Source organism: Sebastes fasciatus, chromosome 24 (assembly GCF_043250625.1).
Source record: "Sebastes fasciatus isolate fSebFas1 chromosome 24, fSebFas1.pri, whole genome shotgun sequence".
In the NCBI taxonomy this organism is placed as follows: domain Eukaryota; kingdom Metazoa; phylum Chordata; class Actinopteri; order Perciformes; family Sebastidae; genus Sebastes; species Sebastes fasciatus.
Genome location: NC_133818.1, coordinates 6,830,853 through 6,843,457, shown reverse-complemented (window position 1 = coordinate 6,843,457; position 12,605 = coordinate 6,830,853). Strand labels below are relative to the sequence as shown.

General features: G+C 40.9%; 1 protein-coding gene across 1 annotated transcript in view; it reads left to right on the top strand.

Moving 5' to 3' along the window:
* The window catches only part of LOC141763107 (gamma-aminobutyric acid receptor subunit alpha-5-like), a 30,705-nt gene continuing 18,100 nt past the window's right edge, over nt 1-12,605 (top strand). Inside the window, exons 1-5 of the mRNA XM_074627423.1 lie at nt 1-486; nt 883-961; nt 1,563-1,687; nt 4,052-4,119; nt 5,237-5,457. Coding sequence (XP_074483524.1) covers nt 462-486; nt 883-961; nt 1,563-1,687; nt 4,052-4,119; nt 5,237-5,457 — 518 coding nt within the window. The 5' untranslated portion in view covers nt 1-461. The remainder of the gene's footprint in view (nt 487-882; nt 962-1,562; nt 1,688-4,051; nt 4,120-5,236; nt 5,458-12,605) is intronic.

Below are 12,605 nucleotides of genomic sequence, written 5' to 3'. Positions count from 1 at the left end.
TCCTCCTCCTCCCAACCCTCCAATAGGCAGCACCTATTATAAAATTATTAGCCCCCGTTGCAGCACTTCCATTCTCTGCGAGACGGAAAAATATGTGGAGTCTCCTCCGAGGCTGGCGGTTAAGACCGAGGAGGCAGCCTGTGTGATGCTGATGCTGATGCTGCTGCCAATGCAACACCTCTGGAGGGGATGCAGGAGACGCGGTGCAGCTGGTGCTAAAGAGGAGGAGAGGACCAGACACTACTACAACACAGCCTGATGGGGAACTGAGAGAGAGAGAGAAGAGAGAGAGAGAGAGAGAGAAGAGAGAGAGAGCAGAAACAACCCATGGTGGAGAAGAAGAAGGAGGGGAGACAAGCACGGGGATTAGGTGATTGAACCCGTGATCGCACTGTTTCACCGCCGACGGAGCCCTCCAGTCGCTGTTTGGGGGGGAAACAGCCCAAAAAAAACAATAAAACATGGAGCTGATGGATCTGCATTCAGGTAGCTCCCTTTATTTCCCTCCGGCTTTTTGTCTAATTAGACACAGCATGCAAATAGGAATGGGAATGAGATTTTTTGGTGATGGAGAGAGTGGGGAAAGGTGATGATGGAGGAGAGGAATGGGGGGTGGTCTGCTGGATTCAATGGGGATCACACTGCAGGAAATAATCTTATATGTCTTTATGATATCAAATCTGAGATGTTAAAGAGTTGCATTGAGCAGAGGTTGTCCCGCCGCTTGATTTAATGCCTCTGGATGCAGAGTTTCTTTGTGTGAGTTGCCTTGTTATGATTGCCAGACCTTTTTTTCCCCAAATTTACAGGATAGTGAAAAACCATTGTTTTGTGTTCTAGCTATTTTCTGACGCTCTCTCTCTTTCTTGCATGTGTTTCCAGCTCTAAACAACAAAGTGAGGATTTCAGTCATGGCGAGGCTCGTCCTTTCCCTCCTGCTCCTGTGTGGATGCCAAAATAGGTATGTGAAACAGCAGCTGGAAAAAAGTGTTTATTACAAAATGTAGCTTTGGTGTTATTATAAAAGCAAAAATGTCTTAAAGTTGCTTATATATATTTGCTGAGGTTCCTCCCTTGATCGCACATCCTGATCTGCACTCTGCTACGCACGCTTAAGTGGCTGTCCTGCACTCAAGAAAAGCGAACCAGATCTCAGGGCGATGCTGTCAGTAAATCACTGGAATAGTCCTCTCTCATACACTAGATCAATGAGATCACATGTTCAAATCCAGCATCCTCTCCATGGTAATTCCTCCGCTTGAACACAATGTTCTTTGTGGAAAAAAGAGAAGTAATTCTCCTCGTTTTCTAGCTGCAGAGAATGTGCTTCTCGCCATATTTAGACGGGGGGGGAACTCATTTGTTTATATTTGGATCACATGTCAAAGCCTTAATTATCTCTACTGGTAGTTGTAAGCAGCGCTTATGTTCAATAATTAATCACAACAAGCCCGTCCTTGATGCAGCGAGCTAATTAATCACGATAACCGTGTCATGTTTGACGTCCTGCAGTTTCACCAGGACGAGTATCTTAACTCTCGCTCCCTTGTTTCCTCTCCTAGCGTCTGCCTGACGTCCTCAGAGGCTCAGAAGGAGGCGGCCGCCAACGACAACAGCACAGTTTTCACCAGGATCCTGGACGGGCTCCTGGACGGTTACGACAACAGGCTCCGGCCGGGGCTTGGAGGTTTGCTTATTAATTTCTCATTAAAGCACCATTAAGAGTCTTTCATTTGAAAACAACACAATATCTAATATCACAATGCCACAGTGGAGCCTCCCAGCATGCTGAACTAACCCGCTAAAGGCTGGCCCACGCTAAAAGACCTTTCAAATCTTAACGGATGTTGAAAATGTGACGACATGTTATGTTAAATTTAACAGTTTTGTTAACCACACACTGACACATTCATTCATGAACAACAAGAGTCCCCACTAAAGAAAAACGTAAATCTCGCAAAATCTCTCACAATCAAACGTGACTTTAAACAAACATGGCAGACGATAGACAGGATGAATTAGCGATGTTAGTTTTTGCACTACTTTGTACTGAAAATTCACAAAGAAAAATAATGCATGAAGTCATGGACACACGTTAAATAAACACTTGCGTTGTTGCCACAAATGAACAAGTTGCTCCTCCATTTCTGAGCTTCTACTTTATGCTTCGCCTTTTGCATTAGCTCATGCATTTACCGCCAAGACAGCGGTTGTTGTCTTTCTGCTTCAATCAGTTTGGTTCCAAATAGGCTGTCCTCGGGGTTCCTAACACACAACAGGATATCAGATTTTAATTTCAATTTTTAATTGACTTCCGCGCCGATTGGAGGATGTAAAAAAACGTCTTAACATACCCACACGACAGGAATATCTGGAATGATAATCATCAAAGAATCGGGGCTTTGCTGACCGTTGTCGGCCCAAAAGCGGCTTGATTGTCGTCTAGTGTGTACGATTTCACGCACTGATTCATGGGAAATTGCTGTGAGACTAACAAGGGTAGAAAACTGTGCAGCATTGTGCTCCCCTGTCAGCTAAGGTGAACACCCTCATGTTGTCAGACGCTGCATGTTTCCTCCTGATCCATGGCTGAGGATCATGCGGTCTTTTTCTTGTACGCCGCCACGGCCAGGAGAGTAAATCAATCAAGCCGCCTTCCTTCAACACAGCCTGAATTCAGTGGTGTTTTATTCACGCTCCTCACCCTGGCAACAGGAGATAACCTTGAGAGCTTGCCATTCAAAGATGGAGATTTCTTTTTCTTTCTAAGGGGCCACTGAAATAACAGCTTTTCTTCATTTATCGCCATCCATACCTCCTCCTTCTCTAATGGCCTGCGTTTATCCCACAGCTCTTTATTCTGTCCTCACGCCATCAGTCCCCGTTTCAGTTAGTTTCCCATGCACATACGTGTCCCACAGTAGGAAGAAACTAGGCTTTTTTCAATGTCTGATGTGTCATGGCAAAAAGCCTGCTCTCACATCCTGGTAACGGTTGCTACCCTTGACAAGAGGGCCTATAAATACATACCAGGCCTTCATTCAGCATTCAACAAGCTGCTCTCCACGGCGCGGCCAATCCCCGGTTCGCCAGGGCCAAATTTATATGCATAGCGAGAGATTTTTGTCGGCTTTGCCGGTACAAATGTCAGAAATAATGCTCTACCTTTTTCACGTCATCGTCGGAAGAAACGCCCCGCGAGGGAAAATGTGTGGATTCATATGAACACTGATGGGTTTATTCTGTCGCTGTCATTCAACTGATGCAGGTTTTAAATGCCAACATCTTTAGACTCGACCATTTGCATGCCCCTAAGTTATAAGCAACCAGTTTTTCCTTCATAATGATATATTTGTGAAGTAAAAACCTTTAGTACATTAGTGGATTGACAGAAAATGAATTGGAAACTATTTTGTTAATCGATTAAGTCATTTTTTAAAGGTGCTATTGATGACATTCAGCCACTAGATGTCGCATTCTCCCTCCCCCGTTCCATTGCATTTACTTCACAACAAGTCATTGCCAGGCATTTAACGTCAAACTCAGCAATTTATTTGTTTTTCCCACACTAACCGACGACCCAGAGATACCACGTGATACTAGTGTTGTTTTACTATTGGCTCACAAGCCTTGTTAGAAGTGGGAACCAAACGTCAGATATCTTCCACAGAAATAAACAAAACATTCATTTCAACACTTTTCTGTGCTTCTCTGATGTAAAGTTTAGCTGTTTTTTTTCTTTTTTATATCATTATAAATTGAATATCTTTGGGTTTGGACTGTTGACGACCATGTTATAGACTAAACGATTCATTTTAAAAGTTAATCTGCGGATTAATCGATGGTGAAACTGATCGTTAGTTGTGGCCACTGAGCTGTTAAATACAGACATTCTCTGTGGTTGTGGTCAGGGAATAACGTCCCAAACATCAGGCGAAGACTTGCGGATGACTAATAAACCCAGATATTGGTTCTATACTGCTCCAGTTAGATGATCCTTTTCACTGCCTTTTCACGACCTCAACCATTCTCACCTGTTCTCTCTCCACAGAGAACGTCACCGAGATCCAGACGAATATTTTCGTCACCAGCTTCGGCCCGGTGTCGGACACAGAGATGGTGAGTTCATCTGCAGCAAACGCCGTAGATACACAGAGAGAGATTGGCTGAGCTGGACAAACACACACACACACACATAGCCCACCAAGGCTACTGTAGGTATTTTTAGATCGTATTTACATTTCACTGCTGTCCCCTAGAAGTACACTCGGGTCCTATAAGTTTCTTGTAAATGACACCAAATGAATGACTTAAACATGTGAGATTTAATGCGATGTGGCTGCCTCATTCCCACTCGTTCATTCCTTTATTAATCCATTCTCTTATGAACTATAAGGTTCCACTTGGATAGCAGTATGCATTAAATCCCCTCTTTCATTAAATCCTCTATTACACCCCGCTATATCCCTGGCACACTTTGACACAGCAGTTGCTACTTTCCTATAATTGACTTGAAAAAGGTATTGACAAGGGGGCGCGCGATTGATTAATGAAATGTGGCAAGAGACTTGAATGGTTTTGCGGTCCATAAAAGCTTCCATGTCGGCCTGCTAACAGCGTCATTATTCTGTGGGAAGGAGCATATGTTTCTCCCTCATTCGCTTTTTTTTTTTTTTTTTGAGCTTGAAGCTTGTCGATATTTCACGCACGAGCAAATTCATGATGGATTTCTGCAATGTTTGCTCACCATATCTGCAAAATCTTAGTGGGCTTATGAAGGCATTAAGGAGGAGCTGCTGTCATAGCGAAGCACGATGTTGGCACATTTTGTGCAAAGCAAAGACGAAAATGAAAGAGGACCTATTATGCTCATCTTTAGGTGCATACTTGTATTTTGTGTTTCTGCTAGAACATGTTTACATGCTTTAAAGTTCAAAAAACGCTTTATTTTTCGGCAGAAAATGATGCTGCAACAGAAACTGAGGCTCTATATAACTTTAAATTCTTGTTGTGGGTAAATACACACCAGACGAAATGGTGCTGTGAAAGTTGAGAGTGGAATAGACGCAGTGATCCAGAGGAAGATCTTTTGCCTTTGGCATCCCTTCAGCATGTTTTGGTATGAAATGATCAGAGAGCAGACAGGATGGTAAACATCACACTTCTGGGTCCAAACAGTTCCTACTATTTCTGGGGCTCGCCTTTTCCAGTTGAACCTTTCTCTTTTTGCTCTCAGGAATACACCATAGACGTGTTCTTCCGTCAGAGCTGGAAGGACGAGCGTCTGTGCTTCAAAGGGCCCATGGAGATGCTGCCGTTGAACAACCTGCTGGCCAGCAACATCTGGACCCCCGACACCTTCTTCCTCAACGGCAAGAAGTCTATCGCTCATAACATGACCACGCCCAACAAGCTGCTGAGGCTCCAGGATGACGGCACCTTGCTTTATACTATGAGGTAGGCTCAAGGGGATGGAGGGGAAAATCCATACAGCATAGTATCGCGATATTTTGTGTGACAATATCGATACACGGACGTCAAGTATTGATCTTTTATTATATAATCCAGTGGTTCTCAACCTTTTTTGGGGGTCCAATTGATAAGATTTCGCTTCAGGGACCTCCATCTGAAAAGATTTTGGTTGTTAGATATGATTAAGACCAGAATTCTGTAGATGTCAACTACATATGAGAAGGAGATAACAATGGAGGAAATGAAACCTATAATCAGAATAGTCACTCTTATGAGTCTTACTCACATTGGGCTTACTTCTATAGTGAAAGGCCTGGTCGCTATTCTGTCTTTCAGAGGTCGTAGCGGGCTCAGTCTTAAAGCTAGCGTGATGATACTGGTATTATATGAAACTAGAAGACCTAAGGAATCGATCGGTACCAACCATGTCATGTTGGCTTGTCGGGAAGAACGCTAAATAACGCTCCAAATTTACGCTAAATTTTGGCGAGGAAAAACTGGCATGGCCATTTTCAAAGGGATCCCTTGACCTCTGACCTCCAGATTTGTGAATGAAAACTCTGATGGTGACAAACTGCATAATTTGCAGTTGAAAAAAAGGTAATATATTGCAATATATCTTATTGCAATACTCGATAAAATCACAATAAGGTATCGTATCGTGATTTAAGTATCCTGATAATATCGTATCGTGCAGCCTCTGGTGATTCCCACCCTTCGTAGGTTCAAACACACGTTTCTCCCACTCTGACGTGATTTATTCAACACATTTTCAAAACACTGAATAATGAGCTATGAATAATCATAAAACCCTTCGGTGTCCAAGGTTGGTGGCATTTAGAGATTTTTATTCATTTCCAATATAGAGATACCATAGAGAGAGAGTCTGCACAGCGCCGAGGTTCAAGGCGCGGTGTTTCTATGCTGGTATTGAGTCTCGAAAACTGTTAAATGAGTGGAGGACACCGCCCACCTCTTTTATAAGAGGTTAGAGAAGGGAAGGTTTTTAAGATTATATGATAATGAAGGGGAAAAAAACAAGCCAGCAAGGCCAACATGATGCACAATACAGCTCTGAGCTCAGAGAGAAGTGAAAGTGAGACAGACTGTAGGAGAACAGTGTCACCCAGTGGCCAATCCCATGCACTTGATTTGCAGCCCAGTAAATAAGCTTTATATTATTGTATCCTTTTCCTGAGATATACGAATATCAGAGTGAAGTGTCTCTTTAAAAGTAGGGTGTTGAGAGCAAACTGGAGAGGGAGATCATCCATTATGAAAAGCAGCCTCATTGTGAGCTATAGTTTTTGGCAGTAATGTAGTGATACAATAGAGAGACCGGCCAACAACCAGATGGTGATCACTCTAAATGCAACCACCAGTATTTACAGACTTAAAAAGCTTTAAATATAGAGGAAAGTGACGTACAAAATAGTTGTTTTTGTTTAGCAGTGTAAGCGCCAGGACTCCCCGTGACCTTTGCACCAGAGAATTAGAATAATTCTGTGCTTATCCTCAGGAGTTACTGCAGCCGCAGGACTTAAGAGTGACTGTATCACGGATGAGAGCACTCTATCTGATACCAGAGCCACCCACAGGGAGAATAATGCTGGATGGAGGGCAGATTATCCATAATGCAACCACCACCCTGACATATATACAGTAGATATACATATGTAAAGAAGTGCGTACTTATAGTCGCCTCTTTGTCATCCAACACACACACACACACGGGTGTCGAGTCTTCTGCACTAATCAGTTATAGTGACGATCAACTTTGACCTCGAGGCTTAAGGAGCGAGGGGATTGCGTGAATGTGCGTTCATTTCCATATGTGTCATTTTATGGAAATCTATGCATGCATGTGTTTACGTCTGAAAGCAAAAATGTATATCTGAGAAAGAGAGAGAGAGAGAGATGGAGAGAGCTTTGATAATCTGCGTCAGATTCTCTGCCACAGTTGAAATGAAGCAGCAGTAGGTTGCTTTTAATCGTTTTAATTGTTACAGTACTGCGCTCGTCATTACCGGCGGAGCTTAACCACGGGCAGTAGTGGTTTTATTTCCTGCACACTAACACACACATACACGCAGGCCATCTGGGTTACGTGCAGGTTAACTCAACAACAGCTTTTTTTTGTTTCTCCTTATGGTTATTTGCACTATATGTTATTCAGAGTGTTGTCATGAGAATAAGGAAAAGTTGATTATTTAGAGGAAAATCTTTCCAATTTCTTAAATGTAGTTATATACATTATTTACTCTGATGTACAATAAAGATGTAGGTCACTGGTTCCCAGACTGGTGGTCCCAACCCCCCACTAGGGATCACCAAAGCTTCACAGAGGGTCACGAGAACTTCTTGATTTTTAAGAGGTGTAAGACAACTTTAGAAAAAGCATTTCATTCATTTCTTTAAAAAAATTGAATAAAATTGTTTGTTTTTTTCAAGTTTGGATTATTATAAGGTATAACCTAGGGCTGTCAATCGATTAAAATATGTGATCTCGATTAATCGCATGATTGACCATAGTTAATCACGATTAAATATAAATAAATCACACGTTTTTTATCTCTTCAAAATGTACCTTAAAGGGAGATTTGTCAAGTATTTAATACTCTAATCAACATGGGAGTGGACAAATATGCTGCTTTATGCAAACGTATGTATATATTTATTATTGGAAATCAATTTACAACACAAAACAATGATAAATATTGTCCATAAACCCTCCCAGGTACTGCTTTAGCATAAAAAAATATGCTCCAATCATAACATGGCAAACTGTCAGTGTGCTGACTTGACTATGACTTGCCCCAAAACTGCATGTGATTATCATAAAGTGGGCATGTCTGTAAAGGGGAGACTCGTGGGTACCCATAGAACCCATTTACATTCACATATCTGGAGGTCAGAGGTCAAGGGACCTCTTTAAAGATGACCATGCCAGTTTTTCCTCTACAAAATGTAGCGTTTAGCGTTATTTAACCCCCTTCACGACAAGCTGGTATGCCACTCTCGCTTTAAAACTGAGCCCGCTACAACCTCCAAGATATAGATTGCGTTTAAGAAAAAATGTGTGCTGATAAAACAAATTTGCGTTATTATCGCGTTAACATTGAATGACCTAATATAAAATATGTATACGGTTAAAACAGCAGAAGAGCTAATAGAACAATGGCCTTACATCAGGGAGAAGAAAACACTGTATTTATCAAAAATGAAGCTTATAAAGTCTGTATGATTGTTAGAAATAAAAGATATACATAACACAGTTCCTATTAAAAGTTCCTAAAAATAGCAGGAAAACTCATTTCTGATGAAATATTCACAACTCAAAATTCATCCAAATCGCTCGTTTTTGCACAAACTTTCTGCAGTTATTGCGTTCACTATTGAGGTCAATTGTACAGCATATCAGCTGTTCTGTACTGTTATTGTTATGCATTAAATATAATGTGAAATATCCATGAAATGTCACTTAGTCAGGGGTCGTCAGTTTACTCAATTCATCCACAGAAACACGTATGGGTACTGTAAGCAGATGCACATTTTATACAGAACCTGCTCTTAAAACCTGTACAATCCACACTAGTGAGCAGACATACTGCCATGTCACATATCAAACATCCTCTCTCGCACCATTTCCACATTACGTATGGGTGTCAATTCTCTCCTGTCATTTGAAAAGCATTACTCCGAGGAGGAGCGGGCGTTTTTTTATGGAGTGAAATTACTATGCATTTGTCTCCGTGGATAATATACAAGTATAAAATGTCCCTTTTCACAACCCTCCGCGAGCTTAATGCATACGGAGCCTGATGGCGGCCCATTATAACAGATAGGTTGCAACGTATACAGCTTTATCTGCTGCTTGAAACCTCGGAGTGAGTGCATTACACACCATTATCATTAGGTACAGTTGAGTTGCCGTTCTCATTGATGCTCCTAGTGTTGCCTTTAGACTGGTGTTCTTCTGTGTAGTCATTTGCTACCATACTGACAATTTGTGTGAATTATAATGACAGTTCCTTATTTTTCTCATGTTTTAAAGGAACAGTGTGTAGCATTTAGGAGGATCTATAGGCAGAAATGGAATATAATATTAATAAGTATGTTTTCTTTAGTGTATAATCACCTGAAACTACAAATTGTTGTGTTTGCGTTATCTTAGAATGAGCCGTTTATATCTACAGTACATAGGGAGCTGGTCCTCTTTGGGTATACTTGGACTTTTCTGTGTACTTGTCAGTAGAAGCCAAGTATACTTAGACTTTTCTGTATACTTGTTAGTAGAAGCCAAGTACACTTAGACTTTTCTGTGTACTTGTCAGTAGAAGCCAAGTATACTTAGACTTTTCTGTATACTTGTCAGTAGAAGCCAAGTATACTTAGACTTTTCTGTATACTTGTCAGGATAAGCCAAGTATACTTAGACTTTTCTGTATCCTTGTTAGTAGAAGCCAAGTATACTTAGACATTTCTGTATCCTTGTTAGTAGAAGCCAAGTATACTTAGACATTTCTGTATACTTGTCAGTAGAAGCCAAGTATACTTAGACATTTCTGTATACTTGTCAGTAGAAGCTAAGTATACTTAGACTTTTCTGTATACTTATCAGTATGAGCCAAGTAGACTTTTCTGTATACTTGTTATTATAAGCCAAGTAGACTTTTCTGTATACTTGTCAGTAGAAGCCAAGTATACTTAGACTTTTCTGTATACTTGTTAGTATAAGCCAAGTAGACTTTTCTGTATACTTGTCAGTATAAGCCAAGTATACTTAGACTTTTCTGTATACTTGTCAGGATAAGCCAAGTATACTTAGACTTTTCTGTATACTTGTTAGTATAAGCCAAGTAGACTTTTCTGTATACTTGTCAGTAGAAGCCAAGTATACTTAGACTTTTCTGTATACTTGTCAGTAGAAGCCAAGTCTACTTCAGTATAATTTTGTTAAGTATATCTCTGATAAGTACATAAAAAGTAAACTGAAAGCATACTCTCTTATTTTAAGTTTAAAAGAAGTATACTAATAGCACACTCGAATAAACTTCTTTTTGGCTGTCACTTTGAGATCCACTGCTCTACACAGACAGTAATACTATAAAGTAACTTATTACTTTCAAATAAAAGTATCTTGTAATATGTAATAAATTAACAGCACTGACTGCAAGGTCCCGGGTTTGATTCCAGGACCTTTGTTGCATGTCGTACCCTTCACTCTCCCTCATTTCCAGTCTCTACCTCGACACTGGCAAATAAAAAAAAGGGCAAAAATGGCCAAATAGAAAGTGCTTGTTAGTGTGAAAAGACAGATGGTGCAGCATGGTGGCTCAGTGGTTAATACAGCATAAAGCTCCTGGACTCAGCCCTTTTCCCGCTTTGTCATGTCGTCCAAGTTCTGGACTTTTCTGCAAGGTCAGGCGTATTGGAAACTTTAGATTTCCCACAGGTGTGAAGGTGCGTACGCTGGTCTGTTTCTGGGGTGATGCACTGCTCTCCACTCAGTCCACACCGGCCGAACAGAATCACGGGGCTTATTCCAAGCTTCTATTTTACCCCTGATATTTAAATTATAGCTGCATTAGGATTTTAAAGGAACTGGCACACACCAAATTAAAATCTTTACAGGCATCCCTGCTAACGGAGCAAGGCCACATGAATAATTAGAACATGGTATAATCGCCAACAGCCATGTTCTCATTTATTTATCCCAAAGACACTCTTCCCTCTCCTCCATACACAAATCCTTCAGCTGTTTTACACACAATAATGCAATTGGGTAATCCTGCGCTGATGTGGAAAGCAAGCTGAGTCCCAAAACAGTCAACTCCATGGGGACCAGAGGTGGCCTCTTATCCCACTTTGCTATGCTTCGCTCGCTTTAATGATATAATTGGGGAAACCTCCCTGCGGTAGATACGTACATGCGGGAGGTTTTTTGGAGCATAAAAAAAACACGACCCAAGAGGATTTTGCCACATCTTGGTGACACAGTTGTCATTAAGATCATAACGCAGATCAGTGAAGGAAAAATAATTAACCTTATACTGTAGCTAATGTCGACGTTGCTCATATGCCTGAATGCTTAGAGCAGAAAACACAATGCTGGAGGAACCTTTAATGTAATAAACATGTGTTTTTGTGCATGGGTTGCTACACCACTTAATTCCCCTTCATCCATCCCCATTAAGGAGGACCTATTATGCTTTTTTCCCCTTTCCTTCATTGTGTTATATAGTTTTTTGTGCTTGTAAAAGTTCTGCAAAGTTACAAAGCCCAAAGTCCACGCCAAAGGGAGAAACACTGCTACTGAACTGCCTGAAACGCCTCGCTTGAAGTCCTGCTTTCCTTCTGTACCATGGTGATGTCACCAAGTAACACATTTGCATAATACCTGCCGAGCAGCTAGTTTGGCTATCCCTTAAACAAAGCTAGTTAGAGCGGAGCTGGAGTGGAGTCCGAAGTGTTTGGTTTGGTTAACCAATCATAACAGAGTGGGCCAGCTGACCAATCAGCCGGTATCAGAAAAATAAAGTGTTTTTTGAACATTAAAGCATGTTAACATGTCCTAATAGAAACTAGGGGTGTCAAAATTAACGCGATAATAATGCGATAACACTGATTTCTTTAACGTATTAACATAACTTGAGATTATTAGGTTGTGGAAACCGTATGTCACACAAGCTTGTCTCAAAGGAGGTTAAATAACGCTCCAAACCTGTGCTACATTTTTGCGATGAAAAACTGTCATGGCCATTTTCAAAGGGGTCCCTTGACCTCTGACCTCCAGATATGTGAATGAAAATGGATTCTATGGGTACCCACAAGTCTCCCCTTTACAGACATGCCCACAATTTGTCATTGTTTTGTGTTGTTAATTGATTTACAATAATAAATATATACATACATTTGCGTAAAGCAGCATATTTTTCCACTCCCATGTTGATAAGAGTATTAAATACTTGACAAATCTCCCTTTAAGGTACATTTTGAACAGATAAAGAGTAGCCTGAGTAGAAACCCAAAATACGTATAGCCAATATAAGTATGCACCTGAAAATGAGCATAATAGGTCCTCTTTAAGTTCAGTGAATCGACATCATCATATCACTCTATTACTGTTTATC